This window comes from Sturnus vulgaris, chromosome 8, assembly GCF_052056855.1.
Source record: "Sturnus vulgaris isolate bStuVul1 chromosome 8, bStuVul1.hap1, whole genome shotgun sequence".
NCBI classification, from domain to species: Eukaryota; Metazoa; Chordata; class Aves; order Passeriformes; family Sturnidae; genus Sturnus; species Sturnus vulgaris.
Genome location: NC_142250.1, coordinates 33,794,724 through 33,821,747, shown reverse-complemented (window position 1 = coordinate 33,821,747; position 27,024 = coordinate 33,794,724). Strand labels below are relative to the sequence as shown.

Below are 27,024 nucleotides of genomic sequence, written 5' to 3'. Positions count from 1 at the left end.
TTATGGAATAATTTTTAATTGTCTTCATAATAATCTTGCAGTGTTAGATGAATTTGTTAATTTAGAAGCTGAATCTAATGTTTTTGTTTTTACATAAATGTATAGACTAATTTAAGAAAATTATATAACCTCTGAACTTCACCAGCTATCATCAGGTGAAATAATTTATAACAAGACTTGCATTGGTTTGGTTTTTTTCCCTTAAGATTTTGGTAGAAATTCAGGTGCAGTTAAGAATTTTTTCCTACCAGCTGTAAGAGCAGGAGTTATGCTTAGGTACACTTAAAAATTTCTCCTTCACCCTCAGAGCCAAGGGATTGGGCAGCAGGGCCTGGAGAATTGATGAAATTATTTGAGAATTGTCCTGGGCTCAGTTTTCTCACCATAGGGTTTAGTTTGCACTGTAAAGCTAGAAATTACAGATAAGGAACTATTGGGGGTCTTCTGACATGAAAATTAATAACACATTATTTATTTTTTCTGTAATCTGCACTTTCTAAAACCACTGGCTGTAGGGATGGATGCACTCATAGCGTATGAATTTGTAACTCAGTATTTTTATTTCAGGAGAATAACTCAATAATTCCAAATTTTAATTACCTTTTTCTTTCTTTAAATATTATTGGTGTTTTTTTCTTTATCCACCAAATAAAAATAATTCTACAATTTAATTAAGATACCATAGTCATTTGTTCTTCCAAACTCTGAGTAATTTAGAGCCATAGTGACTAGATCTGAAATGGTAAATTATAGGAAATGCAGAATCCCCTGCCTTCACCTTCACAATATAGAAATTCAGTGTTCTTCCATAAAGTCTGAGTCCAAAGGTTTCTCATCCATGCACAGATCAGCAGGACAAGATGAGGCAGCAGCTGATACTGTTGGCATTTTTTATTGTTGCTTTCCTTCCTCTCCTCCCCTTCCCTGGGGAAAATGGAATAGCTGACCAGCAATGTCCCCATTTTTTTTTATTCCCCTTTAATTAATCTCAGAACTTAATGGAATGCTTGACAACAAAATCTTGACAACAGTCAGGTTTTTGTAGGTATCTATATGTATTCTTTTTCTCTAATTTTTTATTAAAAATTGCTGTTTACTGTTACTTTGCAGTGTGGGAACTGCTGCCTTATTAAATCACCCAGCCATTACAAGAGGGGGAATTAAACTGTGTATTAAAGTAGTTATTTAAAAAGGGAATGTTTGGGGTTAAATGCATACCAGAACTCTGCAACGTGTTTAATGTAGACTCCACCAATAAGGAAGTATTTGTATCAAATAAGTAAATGACAGTGAGTAAATAAGTATTGTAATTTATTACTCTAAGAATTTTGGACAAGCTCCAGATCATTAAAACGTTGCCTTTTTGGGTGATTATTGGCAGCACATCATTTTGTATTGAGTCAAAAATCCAGGTTTGAAATGCTTGCACTTTCAGGAGGTTGATTTTCTTTCTTTTTTTTTTTCCTTCCTCTTCTTTAAACTTAAAATGAGCTTGCTTTTAATTTTGAATGTAAATTAATTAATTTCTGTTAAGAGGTATGAGGGCCCCAGCCCCCTTCTTTGGTGGTAGGGGAGGTATCAATGGAGCAGTGGGAAAAGATTCCCTGTTGCAAGGAGTCACAGAGGAGGGAAATGTGTAATTTAAAATGAAGGACCCAGAAACAGAGCTGTATTACAGGGTGATAATTCTCTCACAAATCACATTTTAAAAAACTTGTTTTAGAGAAAAAAAGTATTTTGCATAGTTAATTATTACATCTATTTGTACTTCTAAACAGAATGTGAGAGTTTAAAGATTGAAATGAAATTTCCATAAATAAAGTCTGATGATGCTTTTCAAAGATACGGACTTGAAAGAGTGTATTTGGCTATTAATGTTTCCTAATGCATTGCTGATGGTTTTCTTTCTTTTTCTGCTTTACATCTTTGGGCTGTTTTCTTGGGCACGTGTTACTGCTGAATGCACCTTGATGCAGTTCACACGATTCCTCTGTGATTCCCCTCTGGAGGTATGTATTCATTCAGGGTGGGAGTTTTGAAATAAATGTATTTAATTCCTTTTGTTTAATGAATGTAAGAGTGTCCTCTATGCTCTCTGTAGACAGCCAGCCATTGTTAGAGGTGGTGGAGGTAAGGAAGATTCTGCTGTGCTTCCAAAGGAGCCTAAGGACTCCTTTGCTGGATAATGAGCTGAATTTCATAGCACTGCATTAAAAAATAGAAGCACAAAAGGCTGTGTCTTTCGTGAGTTTTGATTTATTTCTATGAAAAGAAAAGAATGTATTACTGAATAACTTTCTAAACTTGTATTTGACTACAATCTGAGGTAAAAGCTGAGGAGAGATGCTGTTCCTTCATTTCAAGAGAGCAAACTGCCATGGATTCCTTGCAGTGTCTTTCTCGTTACAGGGTTCAGGACGGCGTGACTGTAATGAAATTGTCAGGTTATAGTAATTGCACTGGTAATTTGATATGTCACAGCTTGAGTGAATCCATGTGTGCAGAGTTTGTTGCTTTTCTCTGCTGAGTCCACTGGCCTTTGCATTCCTGAAAGCTGAAGAGTAATAGAGCTCATTAGACTTTATAGGAAAAGGGCTTTTATCACCTCGTCAACTCGTGCAGCAGACTGCCATTATATTCTGAATTTTGTATGGCTAGGTAGATGTTGATGCACACTACCCTGCCAGGTTTATACCCATATTGTTTCTTACAGACACTTTTTATTGACATTTCGAAGCTTGAATTAAATTTTGTGTGGCACCACTACAGATGTCTTCAATTAGATGAAGTTAAATAAAAGGGGTTATATATCAGAGGCCAAGGGATTCTTGAAATTCTTTATTCTGAAACAGTTGCCACAAGCAAATCTAGCAGTGTGTAGTCTGTTTACTCTTTTGAACAAAAATAATTTAAAATAAAATTTAAACCTTACATGTTTTCAATTTGTAATTTTTGGTGTTTCTAATGTTATCATTAGCTGCAAATAGTATGAACACCCAAACTCTTCCTGTCTTTTATTTCCTCATTTTATTATTCAGATTAGTTTCTGTTTTGGCTATGGGCTCTGGCAAAAAAAAATGTATGCTTTAAAGAAAAGATAGAGTATGAAGCAGCAGAAAACTAGGCAGTTTTCTAGCAGTAAACAGCATAATGTACAGTGAATTGTCTGAGGTGGTTTTTTTTTATTCATCCTTTCATTTTAGGGGCTGCATTTAACCATTTGCCATTTGACCAGTTCACACAGGCAGATGTGGAATGGTGCTCATGGTTCAGCACAGGGACTCAGCCAGGGCACTGTGGGCTGGCACCCTGCCCTTGCCAGGGTGGGAAGAAAGTTCCAAGGGAAAGCCAGACTGCTCAGGGTGATTCCTTCTTTTTGGTGCTCAGTGAGTGAGGGGATGTCGTGGGCCAGTTGTGACAGCATCACTGAGGTTCATCTCAGTGTTTGTCCTGCCCAGGTTGCTCCATCTTGTCCTGAAACAGCTGGAAGGAGCCTCAGCACTCAGATGGGCCATGGTGTTATGCAGTCGAGGGATAATTTTGTTTTGTTCTCAAATTATTCTCTAATTGCTGCTTAGACTTCTCTTTTTCATCTTGACTGATGTTGAGCATTAAACTGACAATTTTATGAAACTGTTGTCAAAATCATCTCTTTGAAAGAGCTGGTGATTTATGCCCACTGTTTTGGGTGTGCCTACAGCACTATGATTTCCAGCATACATTTATGCTCCATGAGCTTATGAACATTTGGTATCTCTTCTGCCTTTTTGATCACTCAGTATTATGGGATCTTTCTGGATCTGTGTACATTCAGTTCATTTTTAACCATCCTGAATACTTTAAAATCATCATCTTGGTTTGCTGCAGCATCATTCAATCTTCACTGATTCACCTACCAGTGTGGAGAATGTAATGGATCCAGCAGGATGGAATCTGTTTCTGGATCTGTTTCTGTTATGCAAATGATCATTTGTTCTCCTGTTGACCATGCTGAGATGCTTTTGGATTCTAAAAACCTGAAAAGATATTTGTGAATCTCGATCTTTGCTCTTCAAAAAGCACATCAGCCTCTGCTTTGCATTGTTTTGTTTATTGATGCATTTTAATTTTTAGGAGATCCAATAAGTGAGACCATTACAAGCCTGTAATTCCCAGGATCACCTTCTTAGGAGGTGATATTTGACTCACATTTAATGCAGTATAGCTCAAATTCTGGACTTTTCCAGTCAGGTACAGAACATGGCTCTGTAAAGAATGTCCTACTAAACCCTAATGAAAGTAGGACAGAGTTCTGGAAAAGAACTTGGTTGCTAACCAAGACCTAGAAATTTACCATATGGCAGGTTTGTGTGTGTGCCATTGGGAAAAGAACTGCTGGAATTAATCACTTTGCTTATTTGGTAAATAATTTCCATTGGAGTGCAGGAGTCGAGGGTTTCCTAGCTTTTTCTTTTTTTTTTTTTTTTCTTTGATAGCATAAATTTAATATATTCTTCTTCCCTCCATGCACAGCAGAGGGTAAAATGGAAAAGTGGAAAATAAGAAATTTCATTAAACCTTCCAAAGAAAAATAATCATGCATTGTACAGGCAGGACCCATTTTTGGTAATTATAATTTTAAAAATACCTGTTAAGATTAAAGTAAAAGACCGACCAATGTGCTTTGAAGAAATTCGAGTGCTCTCACCATCATTGGAGTTCAATTATAAGCAGTTAGTACACTGAGGTACTAATTGGGCAATATATAATGCCAATTCTGTTAAATATTTAAATTTTAATAATGGGTTATGAAATGTGAGCAATCAAATGTGTTCATGGAATCACTAGCTAGCCAGATATGAAGACAGGTTTAATTAACTTGTAATGGAATATATTTAATTTTTCTCTGCATGACAGTATAAACATTGGAGAGAAAATGATGATTTCCATTTTGTCCTAGATGTTTTCAATACCATCAGATTATAAAAATTCATGCTATTGAAACAGGACTGTAAAGTGTTAATTTTAAATACTTTGGTCCTTCTGGATTGGTTGCAGGGGTAGTGTATAATTTTGGGTGGATAAGATAAGCCCTTTCTGGTGGGGCTTGCTCCCCTGATGTCACTGGTGTATTTTCCATCACCTTTGACAAACACGGTCCCAGTGGAGATGTCAGTGGTGTGAGATGGTGTAGCCTGCTTCAGGAAAATGTTTCATATTCTAGACCTGTTTCAGGTCAAATTGCCTGGATAGTGCACAGGAAATCGAGTTAAAGGAGCCAAGTATTCATTGAGAAATGGGAGAAAATGTCATACTGACAAGCATTACAAAGGATTACATTGTAGGAGAATTTTTGAAGGTGAAGGGAAATCTTAATTTTAAAAATGTTATTTGCTTAATGTAACAGAGATCCCTGACTGTTTTGCCTGAAATCAGTGCTGTGCTCACTGTGTTTGTTCAGAACATAGACTCTCTTATGTTCCTGACATTTCACTGTAATTGCATTAGTGAAATAACTGCAGATTGTACTTTACCAAAAGTTTAAACTGATGTTAACGCTTCAGTTTGCAGAGGTCCAGTGACCAAATCCATGCACTGCTCTTGGGAGGTTTGGGGTCATACACAGGCACAGCATTTGTTTAACTTCAGAAGACTTTGCTTTGAGTGAAAATCTTTTCCATGATGGCTTAGGCTATCTCCTTTAACGTTCATTAAATCCTATATGATGAATTTTTGACAAAGAAAGAAAATCTGTTTTAACTGAAACTTTTTTAAGCAAGTCTGTGTTCTATTACCAACCACATTTCCCTTTGAGATGTTTCATTTTTCTGTCACTGACTGCACTCTGAGAAGGGAACTTAACCTGTGCTGAGAAATCCTTAGAGAACATCTTTTACTTGACTGTGTCCCTATTAAAAATGTTACCACTGACCATGTGATTTCATTTGGTTCTGTTGAAAAGTTGATGATACTGAATGAAGCCACACTTGACCTGAACAAGAGAAACCCAGTTTAACGAGCTATATCTGAGTTTAATGTTCTCACATACTGCAGATGGAGCTCTCAAACGTTTCATCATTTCACTTTTATTCATAGCTCTGCATTTAGATTTATTGTATATAACTATATAAAAATTCAAACATGTTGTTATGTGGCCTTTATTTTGGGCCTTGCTGGTTGGGTAAGCCAGTTGAAATTATTTTTGTTCACGTGGTTGATTCCTTTTGACACATGTGGTACCAATTAGAGTAACTTCTCCTGCCTATCATCTCTTCAGTCTGGGCTACTGTATCAAAATACTTGATTAAACCCACCTTCTGCTGTTGTAATGCAAAACAGTTGGTAATAGCAGGCAATATTGTCAGATTTATTGAGTGAGAAGCAGCTTTCTGAAGACCTGGCAATGCAGTGAAAAACATGACTAGATGGATAATTAAGTTGAGCACAGTGGAATTCAGGATTAAAGTAAACTTGACGTGGGAGAAAATGGCATGCCAGAGTTGGTTGTGTAATACAGTTTAAATTAGGGAGATCATTTTCTTCTTAACTTCAAGCATCAGTTTCTGGCTGGAGGTGCTTTACCCCATACAGAGTCAAACTTCAGTGCACATCCAAAACCACAGCACACAACAATAGCCAGTCCCTTGGTGTTCTTGCAGGATTTGCTCTGATGTGGGCTGACAAAAAAGAGGTTCTGCAGATTTTGTTGCCACACAGTTTCAGGTTCTTGAATATAAGGTATTTTGTTAGTTATAAAGAGTAAACATCACATAAAGAATAAGCTGCTCAGGTTTTTCTTTGTAAATGCTACTCTGAAGTAAATTTAATGGCCACTTTGAGGAACTCAGTTTCTGTGGCTAAAGTGCTTCCAGTGCTTGGGGACGTGGAGGACAGAGCCTGGAGGGTCTTTGCTGTGACAGAGAGTGTTGGAGGCAGCAGGCTGGCATGCAGTAATTCATTAATAACTTGATGAATCACATTGGTTTGTCCTGTCAGTACCATAAGTGCTGGATGGCAGAGGCTATTTTCAGATTCATGGTTGGGATGTGTGACATGTGGGTTATACCTGTTGTGAGTACAGCCAAGGGCACAAAAGATCCAGTAACTAACATTGTTTTCCCTGCCTTTCAAATGCCTTTTTTCCTTTTTCTAAATACAGACGGCCAGCAAAAATTTTTTTACAGTATTTACTTACATATTGAAATGATCTTTAAAATTCTTGTCATCCTGAAAGTCTGTCAGGGAGTTAATCCCTCTCTTGTTCTTGCTTAGGCAGAGCATGCCCCAAACGGACCAGAGTGTGGCTATGGCTCCTTCCACCAGCAGTACTGGCTGGATGGGAAGATAATTGCTGTTGGTGTAATTGATATCCTGCCCTACTGTGTGTCCTCAGTCTATCTGTACTACGACCCAGACTTCTCTTTCTTATCTTTGGGAGTCTACTCTGCCTTACGGTAAGGGGACGTTTTCATATCTGGTTGGATGGAATAGTAGGAATTGATATTTGTTTCTAAACTTAGGGTTTTATTTTTTAGTCTAAATATGTACTGATAGTAACACTACCTTTAGCAAAGGAGTTGTGGGGTTGGTTGCCTTCCAAGTAAATTTTTAATTGTCATCCTTGACTAGGGATGTATCTTTCTAGTAAGCTAAATGCTTTTACAGGTTAAAAAAACACATAGAAACAAAATGCCTCGTTTTTATTGCCCCTGAAAATAATTTAATATTGCTTGGTTTCAGCAGGAAAAGCCCCTTTTTTTTGTCTGAATAGAAATAATTTTTCCCTTGACCTTTTTCTTAGCCCAGTCACCAAACGAAATGAATCACTTTTATAGTTTTATGCACATTGAGATCATAAATAAAAGAGTACCTAAAAAAACGTTGTCTTCTGAATTAGTGCTCTCCTGCTGTACTAGCAGTAAGTCTATTTTCCAGGTATGTTAATCTCATTATCTTTGTCTTTAGAAAGCCTGATGGAGAAAGTAATCCTAAGAATTTTAAAGCCTTAAATTAACTATCCAACATGGCCTTGCAAAACAGTAGGAATTGTGGGTATTGCTTTTCACTGTGAATAAAACTTGTATGTGAAATTGCAAGTTACTGCTTTTCTTCCATAGGCAAGATTTATGATTCCATTGTTATTATTAAGTGAAAAGAAAACAAACCCTAAATGAGTGGAAATACTTGTGTAACTCTGTTTTTCCCTTTTACTTTTTTTGCTTCTCTGCTTATATATGAAAGAAGTTGGCCACAGACAAATGTGGGGTTCCCAGGGAGGTGCTCACGAAGCAGCTGGGTTTGAGCCTCATGCCAGACATGTCTGTTTACAAGTGTGAGAAGCTGCAGCACGAATCTTTTCACCTGTTGAGATTTGCACTGCACTCTGTCAGGTGTAAAAGGAGCCCTGGAATTGTGAGATTCTCCTTTCTCCAAGGGCTCCTGTTGAGAGGCACCTTCTCTGCAGGTGCAGCTTCCCAGCTCTTGGTCAGTGTCACCCTCCAGGGTGGGTAAATGGCACAGCTTGAACTATGTGAAACACAAACACCACTTTTAGGAAAGTTCTTACCACAATTAGTTAATAAACCTTTGCTATAACTAATAAACCATGTGCAATTTATTATCTCAAAGGTCTAATCTGAATTTGGTTGGATTTTGATTAGGATCTGACAATTTTGTAGAATTAATCAGAATTAACGAATTTGGAAAAATGTTGGAACTCCTGTAACTTATAAGTGATCTTTTTCTCTTAATGGTCTAGATTTTTAGAACTATTCCATTACAAATGTTAGATACTTGAAATTAGACTAATTTTTCCCTTGCAAGATGAACATATAAAATACTAAGTCCTCCTAAGAATTATTTTTTAGTAGTTGTACATATCACATTACTTTATGTAATAATAGACTGACATAATCCATGCTTACGAATTCTTTAAATTATTTTAAATTTTCTACATAATAAATTTAAAGCTTTGTCGCTGCACCATGCGTGCATGGCTCAACTTGTGAAACAGCAGCTTGTAAATTCTGCAGCATTTAAGGCAATAAAAACGAGTTCCCAACAGTCCTGGAGAGAGCCAACCTCGTTCTTCTTTCAAAAAGGGGAAAAAAAATTGGAGTTAGGGAGGACTTAGGAAGTTGCAAAGGAATCTGATACCTTCAAAGCTGTTGCCAATTTTACTCCATGGAGGTTGGACTGCACTGCTGTCACTTCCACTTCATTCCACTCTGAGAATTGTTGCTGCTGAGTTGTAGAAAGGATGGGATTTGAGGATCATTTGAAATATGTAGGCATGTAAGTAGAGAACAAGGGGAAGAGAAGCTGGAAATGCCAAGGGAAAAAAAAATCAAGAAATATTGAGTAATACTAATTTAATTTTAAGAGGTGAATTACCTCCAGTGTTTGTAGATGCTTCCTAAATGAATGCACACATATCTTGGATCAGTTTGTGTTGGAAGGGACCTTTTAAAGATCGTCTATTCCAACTCCCCTGCAGTGAGCAGGGACATCTTCTTATCCCTTTGAAACAGAAAGTAAGAACCAGCATCCATTTTTTATCAAGTTTGTTACAGAAGTGATCTGCACAGATAGAAATGCTGCAAAAATGATCATTGTATAGGAAGCACTGGCTGAGTCTTTGTAGTAACAATGTTTTCCTTGAGCCAGTCAAATGAAAAGCAAGCTTTTTTTGGAATACACTGACATTTTTCTTTCAGAATAAATGAGAAAATCATACTAACAAACATGGGATGGGTAAAAATACCTTTTGTTGCATAAAGATGGATGTTTTCACATGCAAATTGCTGGAGCATAAATGATACAACAAACAAGAGGCTTATCTTTGAAGCTTATTTTTGAAAACACTGTGATGTTTTCCTGAGCTGTGTTAACCAGTGGAATTCCAGAATACCAGTAGGTTTCTATAGAATTCCAATGTACACGAATATTGACAAGAAATTTATTAACAGAGGGTCTTAGTCATTTTTATTTAAATTTCAAGTCAGGCAGTTAGCAGACTAAAACACAAAAATGAAAGTATTTTTAAGCCTGACACCGTGTTGTGCATTTTGATGATTTGTTTGTTATATATCCAAGTAATAATTTTCAGTTTATTATGTTTGGGATTTTTAAAAACATTAGTTTGGAGTTTATGATCCTAATTTTTATTTTATAGAAGTCTAGTCCTTTATATAGATTAAGAGCCAGGTAGCTGTAAAATATTTCAATATGAAGAGGTAAAATGGCTTTGAGAATTGTATTCAAATGTAATTAGTCTTTTCTTTCCCCTCACAGGGAAATTGCTTTTACTAGACAGCTTTATGTACAAGCTCCTGATCTCTGTTTTTATTATATGGGTTTCTACATTCATTCCTGCCCCAAAATGAGATACAAGGTAAAGTGTGTTTTCACTTATTTCCTTTGTGTGCTGTTATTCAAAGCTTTTGACAGTGTTCATAGTAATATAATATTTTGTAATTGTCATTTTGGATTTTAATGTAGACTTTATATGGTTAAATTTGAATGCTGGTTACTATTTAACTTGGCTTAGGATTTTTTTTTTCCAATTTAGCTGCATGTGCCATTTATTACATCTTGGCTTAAGAGAGGTTTCAAGGCTGTCAGATAATAGTTTGCCATTTGGTTACCTGGCTATCTCATGTTTACAGTGTCTCTTCCAATACACTGAAATTCTCCCCTTTTGAGGCTGGCATATTTTAAGTGTTGCTTAGTGACTCCAGGCAGTGATGTCTTCATGGGCTAGGCTGGGTTTTACTCTTTATTTTTTTGTTAGAGGCTGGGGACTTGCTCTGCCCATGAAACCAGTGAGAAGTTTGGTGAGCAGAGGTTTTGAGGCAGAGCAGATTTTGAGGAGAGGCTCAGGAGAATCCACAGAATATTTAAAATAATCACTCTGGGTGTTTTGTAAATCCTGTTGGCTTCTCCTTTGTTCAGACTCAGTGCCCAAGAGTGTCTCTTGTGGTTTTAGTTCTTGTGAATGTGGGCACCTTTTCTCCTTAAATGCATCATTGCTTTTGGATATTATTATGATACAATTTCAGTGTACTGAACATTGATAGCAATTTGCTGAACACTTCCACATAACCATTTTTATCTGTTAATAATGTGGAAAGATAAAAAGTTCACAAAATCTAGAGAAAGAGGCAAAGTGTTTTCATTTCCTTTTTTCCCTCTCAAAAAAAATCTGCAGTGTTTTCAGCTGCTTTTCAAATAGCCAGAAAATGTGAGGCTCATTAAAGTGGAGGTTGTGAAGGAATTTCATCTTGATTATGGCCTACACTACAGGTGACCATGATGATTCAGTCTTCTTAAATTAACAAACCCTCTTATTTTGTTAGATGATGTGTTTGTGTGTGTGTGTGTGTGTGTGTGTGTGTGTGTGTGTGTCCCCTTTGCCAACTTGAATTTTCATGTCCATCTGCTGGCCAAATAAAGAGAATATTAAGTTTGATGGAAGAAGATGGGTGAGTTGGAAAAAACTGCCCTTTGTTATCTGAGTCATCTTAAAGGCTGTCACATCACCAGCTTGAAACACATGTTTTGATAACTTCCTCTACTCTTTGGAGATATTTAAAAGTTTGGGGTGATTTGTTTATGTTGAGACACTGCAATTTAGCATCCCTTTTCTCATGCACAACCTGCATGGTTCTAGACTTGTAAAAGGAATGGATGTAGTTTACCAGGGCACTTAAATCTGGTGATAATGGCAAAAAAAAAATCCAATTTCTGAAAGATATCATGGCTAAGAAACTTTGGGTTCAGCTGCTTGTAGTGCTTTACTTAAAAATTGAACTTTGTGTACATGGATTAAATAAAGTTCTTACATGAAGCATTGCATTAAAGGAGCCACTCTATATTTGTATTACTTATTATAATGTTTTGTTGAGCCTGTGCTGCAATTTGAAAATGATTGCATCAAGAAACAAAATTCCCACTATGCTTCTAGATTTCATTCCTACATAATAGAAATTAATTAAATTGTAGTGGGAGTATTTTACTTTTTGTTTCCTTCACAAAAGCTCTTTTTCTTCCCTTGTTTAGAATTAATGACTATTTGATATGACTGTGATTTCGTGGAATATACATTTTAGTCTTCCAGAAACCTACAGATGTCAATGTGTTAGGTAATTAAAGCTGGAGCAGGGACTGGGGAGGATTAGAAGAAAAGCTTGTACATGTGTGATTAGAACACACATAATGCTCTCTGCTAGGACAGCAATAATCTAATAAATTAATTGCAAGGGCCTTTGTTCTATTTTATATTTCTTTTCCTGAATGCATTTGTTTCAGAAATAGATAGAAGTAATGGAATTGAAAATCAGATTGGCATTAATTCTGTAGTTCCACTTTTCCCTCCCTGAAACAGAACACCAGAACCAAATTATCAACCTAAGCTCTGAAATGCATCTGGATAATGCTGCTGCTCTTGTGAAGGGGTTGGGAGTGGTGAGGTAGGGAGGGGAAGCCCTGACTTTGCAGATTAAGTCATTTCAGTAATGCCCGGTTGACTTAGAGGCATTTCATGTCCAAGACTTTGCTTTATTGCAGTTTAATATTGCAGTTTAATAAAGATGTTATTGCAGTTTAATAGAGGTGTTAGAGGCTCCCTTCCTTAATGATATTGCTGTGGAAGAGTGACAGGCCATGGGTGACTGATGTTAAACTGGTGTCAGGTAAGGAAATGAAATGAAGGAAAGAAAGAGAAGGAGCTGGAAAGGTCTCCACTGGGTTTCTAGCCTTTTCCTTGTAATTTTCCTTGCAAATTATTTGTCCTGAGATGTTCAGAAATGGAGAGTGAGGACAGGAGCACTTCTCTGTATGAGGAAGTGTCTTGTGAGAACACAAGCACTTATTTACAGTGAAGGCACAGGATTTGGGGAATAGTTATTGGGGGTCAGTGTGTGGCCATTTCATCTGAAGGATTCTCTTTCCACAACTGGTACAATTTGATGTGTGAATGGGGTGTAATCCAGTGGGAGATTGGAGGCCTGAAAGTCCTGGAAGCAGATCCTGGAGCTGGGATTCCTCTGGCACAGTAACAGAGTTGGAGAATTCTGGGTTCTCAGGCAGGAAGATGAATGGTTAGAGTATCAACTAACCCATGGATCAGACATAATTACAGAGGCTTTTAAAATAAAGCTCCTTTTTGACTCACTGTTCCCATTCCTTTTGTTCCCCAGCAGCCAACATTGATTGCAGTGTGATTTTAGAGCAGTGGAGTCCCAGTGAAATTACTTTAAGGTAGGGAAAGGGACTCCATTGCAATATTAGGATATCTTTTAGTTCCCAGCCTCTGTCAGATTTGTTCCCATGTATGGGTTAATATTTACAAACTACTAAAATAAAATCTACATTACATTGAGACAAAAGGATTCCTGTAGTCCAATTATGTTAATATGGAAAAATCCAGTGAAAAACTTTAAGCAATGGCTTTGTTCCATTTTTTTCTGGGTAGGTTAGGGTAATACAAGATTTAAATGGCTCTCTGAAGAAATTCACGACCTTGTGGGAAACCTTCTCAGGCTCTGTTAGATGTGGTAGTTCTCACATTGGAAAACAGTCTCCTGGAAAATTTTCCAGGAGTTATATGATGCAAAGTCTTTTTCCTAATGCATTTTGGATAAAGTTTTAAGCAGAAGAAAGTATTTTACTTGAAAATGAAGTTGGTCTCAGGGTTGCTTCTCATGTGTCTGTGTACCTGTTAATGTTCAGTTAAATGCAGTAATTTACAAGCATATTTATGGAATTACAGAAATAAAAGGCACCTTTAGCAAGCAGCCATACCAGAGAACTGCTTGAGAGGACCATGGATTTTCTTCCTAAATTGATATTGTCTGTTTTATCTTTCATTCTTCAAGTAAAAAATTTCACTCCATGGCTCTATGTTACTAAATTAATATTTTATGTTCACTTCTGAACTCTTTAAGGTCTTTTCTGTTCTTTCCATTGCAGTCCTTTGATACTGATTTTGAGTCTCGTGGTGGGTGACATTAAATAGATTTTGAAGTTGTTATTTCTGGTATAGATAAAAAAAGTGTTTGCTGCCTTGCATTAGACATTTGGCCTCTGTTGACCTGAAATCCTTTTCTCCTCTAAGTTCTTGTGCTGGGAAGGATTTGTTGGTGACGTTTTCTACATGAGTTTCCTTAATTCTGGGTTTTGTGAGGCTTTTTCAGGGTCAGTATTTGCATGCAAACACTGCAGTTGGAGCACGGATCATTCCTTGTTTTGGTCAAGGATGTGTTTCCCCTGGAGGCCACCCCACTGATGCTGGTAAATAACTCTCAGAGCACTTGGAAGTGCACAGCAGATTTAATATCTTCGTGCTGTGTTATCTCTGTGTGCCATTTTAAGACCATTCTATGATGTGAAGAGGTGTTTTGACTGAAACCTTTATCCAGACTTGCAGGCAGGCCAAAGTAAATGGAATTATTTCAAACAGTCTCCTTTGGTATCAAGTCATGGCCAGACTTCAGATAGATGGAATACTAGAAAGGGCTCTGAAATGTCAGAAAAGAAACAAAAGGCTGATTCAACTGTGATTAATCATTCTTAAACTAAATACCTCGGACTGACTGTGGTTGTAAGCTGTGCCCCTGGAATTTTATGGCACTTGAGAGCCAATTTCTTTGGCTGCTTTCAGGAATTCCAGCATCACTCCTCGTGCAGCAGTGAAATGCATCCAGTGGTAGCCTGCATGTCCACGTCCACAGGATCCACAGGAGTCTGGCTCATCTTCCCCTGCCCAGACTCTTTCACCATGTCTCACTATGGAATTTATTGAATGTTTTCAGTAAGCTCAGATTTGCTATGTAAAGTGAAATTTGTGAGGGAGAGGGAGATTTAATGTGACGTGCTTTCATGTGATTTTGGGATTGTAAGCACATGCTTGTTATGGTTCTGCCACTGAACATCAAAAAGCTTTGCTAAATGTGTCACCAGCTCCACACAAAAAGAGCTGGTGCTTTTATACCTCCATGTGCCATCTTTTTATTCAGCCTCCTTTTCTCACTGCTCTTACTATTTACCTTAAAATGGGAAAATAAGATTAGCTAGGAGTAGTTTAGAGGACTGGAGTTGCCCTGAAACTAGTGGCTTTCCCAGGATTAATTTTCTAAGTTTGTAGGAATAAATCTGTATTGTAATTAGTACAAAACAACTTTTTTATGTAAACAGGTCATAAAGAATCAACTACATAGCCTGAAAAGTCAGTACTTGTTATAGAGTGCCAAGTTGTTGCTTGCAGCACCATTTGATAATAAAGAAATAAGTATCTGCATTGTAAAACCATTATTTGCTCTAAGAAAGCAATAAAAGTTTTGGCAACACATTGGTTTTGCTTTTTTTTGGCAAGACCATTAAAAACAAACAGCAAATAATGAAGACAAAAACATATAGCAGTAAAGTCCTGAAAATGGGAAGTTGCACAAGTGGGGAGGTAATCCCTGCTTTTGTGTGTGCCTTATTAACATCATTTTTATCCTCCTCCTGCCTTCCTTCTTTCCTTGTGTTTCCTCCCTGGACTTCCTGGGATCCTCCCCATGAGCGTGAGCAGCTAAAATTGAACATTGATTTCTCCAGAGCTCTGACCTTACCCCAGCTGCTCCTTCCAATGGGTTGGGTTAGTGCTTGAGGAAAAAAACTACTCAGAATTCTATTGGAGTTTGGGCATTAAAACCCAAAGGGATTTGGAGTTTTTTTGAGTGACCAAGACTTCCAAAAGGATTTTGCATGATTGACTTGATGTACATGTGTTAAATACTTCTGAAAATCAAACTGCTTTAATGTTCCTTCAAGGTGTGTCTGGTGCAAAAATCCTTATCTCTCTACATGTGCTTTATCAAATGTGTTTTGACTAGGAGGGATGTCTGGGTTTTGGATGTGAGAAAACAGGTGCTCTATTTAGGATTGCAGAGTCCCTTACAGCTTTTTTTTTTCATCTTTTTTCCTTTTTGTTTCTTTCTTCCATAAAAGCTTTTTCGTTTCACCTTTCCTTATCTGAAAGCCTGTGCCAAATAAATGGAACTTTACATGTTGGAGTAAACAATTATGAGAATGTGGGGCAGAATAAAAACACCATGGGTGAAAAATTATTAAATTATTAGTTCTTTAGTTCTTCATGTCAGGCTAGTGATGAATATTTAAAAGTTTTTCTCCTTAACTTTTAACAGCTTCTTACAAAGTGTTTGAGGCCACTTTCTAGCTGTTTTTTTTTTCCTTCAAGACACTTGTAGAGAGTTTTGAAAAACACGTTATTATGAGCATCTGCAAGCAGGAATAAAGAGATTCTCCATTCTGGGTAGCAACAGCCATAATTGAATGCTGACAAGGGATTTCCACAGAACATGTAATTATTTAAAACAGAATATCAGTTTCCATGTATATTTCCATGTTTTCATAGCAGGTAAAGATAATGAATGCAATTACTCAATTGCTTCTTTATTTTTTTTTCCTAAGCTGTTGTTTTTTACTGTGTATAGTTGATAAATTATGACAGGTTTTCCTCAGTACAGGTGTTGAATTTTACACAGAATTTTTCTGCAATCCCATTTTTCTTCTAGAAACAGACACAGACCCCAGCCACGTCTTTTTGCTTAAATTTATTTCTCCTGGTGAAATATTTTCAATGGGGACTTACTTTTTTCTGTCAGTTAGAACTCCCTTGGGAGAGAAGTGAATAAATCCCTGGGGATTTATTTTTCTAATGTTAGAAATGTTTATGTTCCTCATGTTAGAAATCTGTGTTTCTTTTTATTTGTTTATGGAGTTGAAGATGACTGGAATTCATAGCAGAAATGAAGTGAAAGTAATATGTATATTTATGTTTGATGGTATTAGTTCTAGGCTTTTATCAGGGCAGATGTTTGTTCTGTAGGTCTCAGCTGACCTCTGAAGTCAACAAGTCCCTTTCTCATTATTGCACCTTGAGAAAATAAACTTGGTTTGGATCAAGATATTTTCATTTGGTCCCTAAAAAACCCAACCATATTCTGTGTATTCAAGATTCCCAGTTCAAATATTGTGAAGAACAGACAAAGAAATGTGATTAATGTAGCATTAACTACCTACATTAGCACATCAGCAGGGATGTGTTCTGCACCTTTTCCTGTTACAGGAATCTTGTTAATTTGTCACAACTTCACTATAATTTTTTTTTAAATAAATGTGATTTTGCTAATTTGTGTAAGATTTAAGTGAGCTAAAATCCAACCTTAAAAACCCCAGAGGCACAGTTTATTGACTTGTGGTCAGTTCTGTGCTGGTAGATGTTTTCAGAGTTACTAGAGGTAACTTTCCTGTCTCTGTAAAAAGGAGCTGCTAAAAGGATTTATTCAGGATCACGTTGATAAACCTGAGGCAAACCATCTTTTGAATGATGGTAGCTGGTGGAAATTTATCTTGTCTAATTCATGACTCAGCATAGTCATAAATCCCTGCTTATTTCTGACTTGCACTAAATCTTAGTTGAAGGCTCATTTGGGGGCTCCATAGCAACCACTGGCAGTTAAAGTGAGAACTGTAAATTGTGAAATACAGAGAAAAAGAACTGTAGATTTTGTTTGGATGGCTTTCTTGGTTTTTGGGGGTTTTGTTTTGTTTTGTTTTGTTTAAGGGAGAATAATATATTTCACAATTCACATGTCTTTAATTTTTTCCTTCATGTGAGAAATGAGGTCAAAATTCCCATTCCAGAATTTTCCAATTATAGTTCTGCAAACCCATTAGTCCTTGTTAATAAGTGTAAAAATACATGGAATTAATAGTATTTTTAAGGTTTCTATCAGGGAAATGAATTGATGTAGTGCTGCTTCATCAGCTTCACTTCAGTTTTGTTGATTTAATCATTTTGGATGATCCTCAAACAGTAATTAACACCCTGTACTTCTGAATTTTGTCTTTGTTTCTCTGTGAGAATTCCCAAAAGTGAGTTAATTTGAATATTCAGAGATGGACACTGTGCAGTTGTGATGGAAAAGGTAAAAGCATATTTATGAAGATAGTTCTCTTCACTTTTCCTGACACACTCCCTTTGTAAAGATGTTCACAGCCAGGCCAGTTCAGATGTGGAACAAAATATTAAAGTTCTTGTGCCCTGCAGAGAAGTCAAATCTGTCACCAAAGTGTGAGTCACTGAAACTGGTTCATTTTATCTGTGCACCACATTTATTGAAGATGGCAACACTTGGAGTGTTGGATCTCTCATTTACCTCCAAATCCAGCTACTTTTATTTTTGCTGTTGTGTTGATTATATTAGCTCTAATTAGGCAATATTGTCAAGTGGAATTTATTTGGTCTGAAAGCCTGGAGCTCCTGCTTTTCCTGGCTCTGCCATATTTCACTTGTAGCCTTTACAGTAGGAGCTGGCTGACAAGCCAGTTAATCTACACAAGAGATGTTTTCTCTCCAATTTTCCAGGAAAGGTTTAATGGGAGATACTTTAATGAGGCCTGGTTTAACTAAGACCTCATTAATTTTACAGAGGTATCACAGTTCACTCCTCTGAAGTGTTACATGTAATCTAGATGACAATTCATTATTATGAATGATTATTTTCTTTGCCTGAGTTTGTTTAGCTGCTGACTGTACCGAGTTTCCAAGTAAAAGTATAATTAATGAACAGAATATACTAATGAGGTTCTATTATTTATCCTCAACCCCGATGTTAAACACAGTCTGGTTTGCAAAAATTTCAACATCAGTACTTGGATGGGAATGTAAGTCCCAGAATGCTATAGAGGAGGGTGATTTGGAGGCAGGAGGGAAAAGTGGAATCCTGGGTTGTGTAGTCCATCCCTTTACTGCAATACAGGTTCAGTTTTATTTGTGTTAACTTTTCAAACCTGTAGGACGTGAGCCCTTGATACACTCATGCACATCTCTGCTTGGTGAGAGTATATAAGAATATATATTTTTATATATTCTTGTTCTTTAGTGGTCATCCCACTGAAATTATTTTTCTTAATGTCCCACCTAAGCATTTCTTCCTAAAGAATAAGGTTGTTACTTCTTTTTTGTTGTTGTGTTTAATTTTATAGGGTTTTTTGCAGCACCCTTCTTCTTAAACCTGATGACTACAAGCCTGTCTCTTCATGGACTTCTCTATAAACTCCAATCAACCATCCATCAAAAATACCCCTCAATACCTTCTTTTTTCCAAATCTCATTTTTTAAGCTTTTTGTAATTCTTTTTATGCAGCCTAGAAGATTTTCATCAACCAATATATTTTTGTCCTTAGAGAATGGTGGCTAAAATTAGCCCCTCAGATGCTGAGGTCAGCATTTGTTTGGATAACATGAGTTACTGCCTTCCTTGTGCTAAAGCAGATAGTAACCTCTGGAGGCAAGGAGAAAGGGTGGAAAGGAGGAGAAGAAAAGGGAATTGTGCAACTACAAAGTTTTCAGAATGGGCTAAATTGGGATGTGGGCTGAGTTATTTTTAGTGTCAAGGTTCGTGACTATGTGACTATGAAAGAAAATGTGTGTATGCTATTGAATTTCTCTGCTGTCCATTCTGTTTTAGCTGTGTTAAAACTTGCATTTTTCTTCCTTTCAGGAGAGAATATTGCATTATATGAGTTGACAGGGCATAAAAGGTTTTATGGTTTTTCCTTCCAGTACTTACAGAGATATGCTGGATGAATTTTATCTTCCTTATTGTAGAAAATTATTATTTATAGCATCATAATAAATACCTGGAGAGACAGCTCAAAGTGAAAAAAGAAGAATTAAAACCTAGAGCAAGGCTATGATAGTACTAGGTTACAGATAATGGTAATTAATTGTGTTTTCACACCACCAGCTTATTTTCCTTTTAGGGGAGCAGATTATTTCAAGTTATCCTGTTGTAGCCACAACTGTTGTTTAGATGCAAGTAATTAAAAAAAAAAATTATTCTCTTTAATTGGTATTAGGACAGTAGTTGAAGTTTGTGGAGCTTAGCAGGCTCTTGGGTGGTGCTGAGTTTTCCCCAGAGATCCTTGAGGGCTCTGAGAGCTGCACAGAGCAGGGCCCCGAGCAGGAGGGTCAGTGGAGAAGTGAAATATTTTTATTACAGCTTCTTTAAAGTTTTTTCTTAATCCAATAAAATCAATTCCCAAAGGATTTCAAAAGTTGCCTTATTGTAGAGACCTGGGAGTTTGATGAGTTTTGTCTTTTTGAGTGCAAATTTTAAAAATGCCAACAAAAATCAACAACCCCAAAGCCCCCCCTTGGTGTTTTCAGACACTGCCCCAGGTTTCTGCTTGTCCTGTGACAATTAACCACTGCCAAAACTTTATTTTCTTTAGTTCTTCTCAGCTAAAGAACTGAACTTTTCTAAAAGGAATGACTGAAACTGTTCAGAGTAGTTATTTGTTGTGTTAGATGTGTTGGATAATTTGGGGATTCTTACTCAAATGTTTCAAGGGAGGAGATGATATTTTTTAATAGCATAGGATAATGTTTGCTTCCTCCCCTTTTTTGTTCAGAATAAAAGTATTTTCACAAATAGCATTGAGATGGGATGACAAAAAAAGGGTGTGAAAATGACTCTATTGTTAATTAATTAAAGAAGAATGGGTCTGTGGAGCAAAAGTACATAGGACTCAAAATCTCTCTTTGTCCCAACACAAATGCACTGTTGTTGTTCTGTGAATGAACAGAAGACAAGATGAGCTTTTTGTTCCACTGATCTATTGATTTTATTTAATTATTTAAGCTATTAGGGCTAGTGTTCTCAAGGGGTGCTTAGTGATAGTATGGGCAGCATATCCATGATTTATTTAATGTTTTTTTTAGTGCTCTTTCCATTTTAATCTTTACCAGTTGGCATTGTGTGACTTGTTAATTGCTTTTAACTGTCTTCCATTCAGGGGAAAAGAAAAGGAGGAAGGTGAAGAGATGTTACAGTATCTTTTTAGAGGCAGAAATGTTTAGGAACATTTTTGGCTACAGTGCTTTAGATGTGCAATCTCAATTAAACTTGCATGACTTAAACTGATTAAAGTTTTAGTCATTTAAGTTTATATTATGCCAATAAATATTGACCTAATGTATGCTAAGCATACAAGTGTTTATAACACTTTGCTGTCTATTTTAGAAGTGTGTTGAAAGTGCAGGGAAATGCATGAAGCTGCTTTCTTGTTACAAGATATGCCTGCACCTGAGTACAGGGTGCAGCTTGATTGATTTTAAAATAAAGCAGGGTGATTGCCTGGGCAATTTTTCATGATTTTTATCTCTGAAAAATGGGGACTGTAAACTGTAAAAATGGCAACAAAATGCTTGATTTCTATAAGTGTAGTTCTGATTTAATACTCCCCTAATCCTATATTTGGGTTGTATTACCAGGTTTTGGAATGATCAAGACTTACGCAGCCTATAGTATAGTTATTAATTCCAGTCCATTTGCTTCCAAACTTGTTTTTTCAATGTGAAGGTGTTTATAACACAAAGTTTCCAAACATCTGGTATTAAGAGAAAACTGAAGTGTTGATGTTTCAGCTCAAAGACTTTGGGGATACATAATGTTAAACAGTCTGTTTTTCTAAACATGCAAGTAGACATTTGTGTACCTTAAATGGCATTAATTCAGATGGAAGCATAATGGGGAACGTGTTCTGCCCAGCTAAGAGAAGTGTTGGGCACTTTTACAGGGCTGTGAGCTTAATGGAAGCCAAGCTGCACGAGGAATGACTGCTACAAAACCTCCCACTGTAATTTCATCTTGTTCAGCTTTGTGTGATAAAAATGAGCTTACTTGACAAGAATTCTAGGATTAGAAGTTTAATGTTTTTGTTTATAATTATGGAGACAGAGTTTAATAACATAAGGAGGAGTTTGCAAACAAGTCAATGTCAGAAAGAACATGTTGAAAGGATGCAATTATTTTTACTGTATTATGTCCTCAGGCAGTTATTATTTCCTGCAAAACAGCTTTACAAAAATTCAGTACATTTCTATCTAGCCATGTTTTCAGTGTCTTATTCCTACGTTTGTTTAGTGTCCCTATTCTTAGATTATTTCAGCACGGTCTCAGAGGGAATGCATCAAAGCCCTGAGGCTCTCTCAGTTTAGTATTTTTTCTGACAACTAATGGAGCTACAGTCTGGAGAGAAGAGAAGAGAAGAGAAGAGAAGAGAAGAGAAGAGAAGAGAAGAGAAGAGAAGAGAAGAGAAGAGAAGAGAAGAGAAGAGAAGAGAAGAGAAGAGAAGAGAAGAGAAGAGAAGAGAAGAGAAGAGAAGAGAAGAGAAGAGCTAAATATGTCCTGGGCTCTGGGGAGAGCTCAGAGCCCCTTCCAGTGCCTAAAGAGGCTCCAGGAGAGCTGGAGTGGGACTTGGGACAAAGGATGGAGTGACAGGACAAGGGGGAATGGCTTCCCACTGCCGGAGGGCAGGGATAGATGGGGTATTGGGAAGGAATTTTTCCCTCTGAGATTGCCCAGAGAAGCTGTCCCTGGATCTCTGGGAGTTCCTGGCCAGGTTGGATAAGGCTTGGACCAACCTGGGACAGTGGAGGATGTCCCTGTCTGTGGCAGGGGGGTGGAATGAGCTGAGCGTTGTGGTCCCTTCCAACCCAAACCATTCCATGGCTCTGTGATTCCAGGATGATGGGAAGCTGCTGGGGGCTATGGTGGCAGTTCAAATTCTGGAGCTGTTGCCTCTCACAGATGTTTTTGGGCTGGAGGTGGATGTGGTCCCACTTCAGTCCCCACTTTTCCAGTCTGGGACACCAGGAGCCATCTGTTCTGGGGTGACAAAACTGTCACGTTGTTGCACCCCAGGCTTTTGTCTGTTCTGAGCCTGGTGCAGGGATGGCTTCAGCCCAGCCCTGGGGCTGGAGCTCCACGTGCCAGGATGGTCCCAAGGTGGTCGGATGCTCTCCTGCTGGGAAGGGACTCCTGGGAGAACACAGAGGCTTTGTTTATGAATTCCCCTCTCCCAGCAAACAAAGCAGGCTTGTTTAACAAACGCTCCACAAACAAAAAAGGACCTAAAATTAGAATGCTTGTTTCATGAATGAAAACTTACTATGAAAATAAACATTTTTAGGGACAATAGGAGAAACTTCTTTTAAAGCGCACGTGTTTTCTTGGAATTTTTGTACAGATATTCGTTGATCCTTTGTGCAGATAGCTGTTGCTTTGGTTGCTGTTAAGGTTTAAGTTCTAACACATGCTTGGAACACTGGTAAAGCAAGCCTTTGTATTTATTTATTCAGTTTTTAATCTGCAGATGTAAGGGAGACAAGGAGATTTAGATTTTTTGGCAGAGGTGCATTACTCTATCCTTGTAATACAAATTGTAGACACTGAAAGACAGATTGCCTTTTTTCCTCCTTCAGATTTTTAGTCTGAGTAACATATTTGTGTGTGCATTGAGGATCCATCACCATGAATTTCACAGTATTATTTAGGATCCTGCAAAAATGAAGGTTTTACTAATGAACTTTCCTGTGCTGTTGCCTTCCTTTGTCCTACAATTTTAGTCTTTTTCTTCTACCCTAAAATTACTATGAATATCTATCTAATATATGTGCCACTGTTGTTGAGGTTGTTTCTTCAGTGCTGAGCTGTGTGCATTTCAATGTTGAATGACTAAAGATAAATTACTTGGCTTTTACTTAATTTTTCATTGCTGGGCTTCAAAAAGGCTTTCACTGCTTGTCTAGTGTACCATGTATTGGTAGAAAGCCTTGAAATTAAAAATCTTGTACTGTTATGAATTACTGACTTCAGAATATTATTTCTTGTTCTTAGATTTATAAAAGCATCTAGAAATGAAAAAAGCTGGACTGACAAATTTTAAAGTGACCTTGTTTTTCAACATGATCTGATTGTGTAAAGTTTGAAAAACCCACATAGCATATCTTAATCTAAAGCCAACATCATGCATCTGAATTCTTAATTAGGAGTATATTTCAACTTGGGAATATCAGTGTTTCACAATTTGCAAAGCTGTCAATTAGTCTGTTATTTATTATGTCTTGAAATATTCCACAGGCTAAGTCAGTAGCTGGGCATGAGAAACATGAAATTATTTATTCAGTATAAGGCTACCTTCACCCAGACTTCCATGGGAAGGTCTTATTTTCTTGCCCTCAGAGTCTGGATGGGTTTTTGACAAGTTCTGTGTGGTTTTGGCTGGGTTTTGAAGCCCTGTTGGAGGCTGAAGCTGGAGTTTGGGGGAGTCCAGGACAGGAGTGGTGTTCCCAGTGGTGTGTGATGGTCTGGGCAGTCACACAGGGAGAGCTGATCCATAAGGCAGAGCTGGAAAAGGGGCTCTGAGTGGGATCAAAAGTTGAATTCTGGAGCTGGGAGAAGGGAAATTTTAGGGCTCCAGGCAAAACTTTCTGAAAAGTCATTGGAGAGACACTGGGAAAGATGGGGAAGGTTTGGACACCGATGGACACTGGGGAAAAAGAGCTTGGAAGTAAGCACAGAACACAACACCTCTGGAGATAGACATGCAGGCAAAGAAGAGTCAAAAATGTCAGAAATGCAGAGAAACTGGGCAGAAAGAAAAGCAGGTTTCCATGCACAGTCCTGGACAATTTTATCCAGGAGCTGGGAATGTGCAGTTGGATGGAATTGCAAGAGCAGTGTGTGTGTTGTGCATGGATAAAATGAGTAAATGGAGATTTCACAAATACCTGAAAAGTGGAAATATAGAATATACCTGCTTTCCTCCTGTGTCATCCTTTAGAATTGTTACTTAAAAGGGTGAGAAAAGTCAGGTTGGATTTGAAGTGTCAATTTGAAGTGTTTTTATGTCACAAAATAATTTCTTGTCATTATCACAGAAGATTAAGAAACGAATTTACATTGGTTCACTGTTGGACGCATCGTAACCACAGCCAGTGTTTTTATAAAATGAAAATAAAAGATTGTGCACCCTGCCCTCACACCCATTTCTATCATGCTGGTGCTTTAATTCTATTGAATTTTAATTTTCTGCTTCCCGCTGCACAGTTGTACAGAAAAAAATTAAAACATGCTCACTTTCATTTAAATTCTCGAAATTGAATTTTGTTTATCTATTTTTTCTATTAAGTAAACATGGTGTGTAGTGTTTGTACTTTGATAACTACATAGCAGAAGCCCCTTTGACAGGGAATTAATTTAGTTTTCCTGTAGCATATGTCCATAAGCTACAGATGAAAGCTGTTCTTTTAGATGTGACTCCAGCTAGTGAGGTATTAATGAATGTTTAAAGCTATTTGAGATCAGTGTGACAATTTTGTGCCTCTAAGGGTAAAGCATGAGTATGATCTATTAGGTTGTGCATATTTTTCCTGAGATTATTTCACCTTCCATTAAATATAAGAAAACAAACTTTAACACTTAATTTCATACATTTAATTTAATGAACTCAAAAAAATACTCAGTTTATGGCAGTCCTTCCAGAGAAAGATATGGAATCCACATGATTGAAACACTAATTTCTTTTTCTTGTTATTTTTTGGGGGTTTTTTTCCCTCTTCTTTTGCTTCTCCCAGCTGCCAAAATAAACTCCTTTTGAGATAGACCTAAGTCAACAGAGTTATGTCTCTAATGAAGCATTCTTCTTGAGCCCCCACTTGGGTTTTGTCTTTTTGTCGTGGTTCTTTTTAATCTCCCTTTCCAAGTTTAATGCTAGGGTCTCCTTAAGAATTTGTGCTGCAGATTCAAAGTAAACAAGGTCTATTTCAGTAATCATATGATTTTTTATTCCCCCAAACGTTTGATATTTTTTTCAGTAAAAAGGCAATTCATATTACACTTTTTTCTGTAATATACTTGACAAATATCAAGTTGTTGAAAAAGTTGGCTAAAATTCAAGGAAGCTAATAGCCTTCAAATGTACAAGCTTAACTCTCCTTTATTATTATTTTCCACTTAAGTGTCTCAGATTGTGCTGCTTTTTTTAGCATTCTTGAGTAGCCTCTCTACAGATAAGAAAGATTCTGGCTTCCAGCTCCAGAACGATCTGTGTGGTGCTGTCTTTAATTAGCTTGTTCCCAACTGAATTTTAGATGCCAATTTCCTATAAATGTTAGCTGGTTTTATATATTTTATTTGCAGTCACAAAATCTTTTTTCCTGTAGAATGTTTGGAACACACAGCACTTTGAGTTCATAGGGAGTCTCAGTCTCTAACTGTGCACAAATACACCTTGAATTAGAAATATTCCTTAGACTCTCAGTCTTGTGTGGCAGTCACTGTTCTGCCAGCTTAGTGTCACTGATAATAAATATTAGTGCATGAGAGAGATAAAATTGCAATATTTGAAGCTATGGAAAGTCTTCATATTCTTAATAATATTCTTAATATTCTAATGTTTTTAATATTTTGGTGGCAGTCTCTGGAATTCCATCCAGTAGAGCTTTCCTGTAAGTATCATATCAGTCTATTTTTTTTTTTGTATACATCAAACACAAAGTTTATGTGACAACATTGAAAGCCAGACTTTGTTTCAATAGTCTGTTTTAATAAAAGGCCATTGTGTACAGCACAGATTAGGAGATATAAACAAGAAAAAAAGAGAAAGGAACCTTGGGAAATGTAAAGAAGGCAAAATACACACATCATAGTTTGGTGATGTAAAATTACTTAGAAAATATGCTTTAAAAGTGGCCCTAACTTTATGTTAGCTCCATACTTGTAGTATTTCTCTTTGTGTCTCATTTTCAAGAGTTGTCTTCAAACTTGTCTGTGATTGGATATTATTATTTCAGCTTTGGATAAACAGTCACCCTAGGGCAGTCCAGAATCCATAAATTTGCTGTTGCTGTCATCAAAGGTCTGGAAGCAGGGTACAATAGCAGTGTCAGGGTAAATAATGTGCTTTATTGGTCTTGAAGGGACCATTTTGTAATGTTTGTACTCTTGGCTCTGCAGTGTGAAACATCATCTCCAGGGCAAATTCAGCCTGGTAGGTTTAATCTGAACTCTGACTGCTACTGAAATCATAAGAATCACAACTCCAGAATTTGTGTGTATGTATCTATCCATCTTTCTTACTGAGAGTAAGAAGAATAGAGTGGGAATAGGCACAGATATTTAATGT

The 27,024-nt window shown here is 37.1% G+C and overlaps 1 protein-coding gene across 5 annotated transcripts in view; it reads left to right on the top strand.

Annotated features, from left to right (window-relative positions):
* ATE1 (arginyltransferase 1) overlaps positions 1 to 27,024 on the top strand; it is a 69,187-nt gene that overhangs the window by 15,903 nt on the left and 26,260 nt on the right. For all 5 annotated transcript variants that reach the window (XM_014886794.2, XM_014886793.2, XM_014886792.2 and 2 more), the window contains 3 exons: positions 1,977 to 2,009; positions 7,252 to 7,433; positions 10,273 to 10,372. In XM_014886794.2, coding sequence (XP_014742280.2) covers positions 1,977 to 2,009; positions 7,252 to 7,433; positions 10,273 to 10,372 — 315 coding nt within the window. The remainder of the gene's footprint in view (positions 1 to 1,976; positions 2,010 to 7,251; positions 7,434 to 10,272; positions 10,373 to 27,024) is intronic.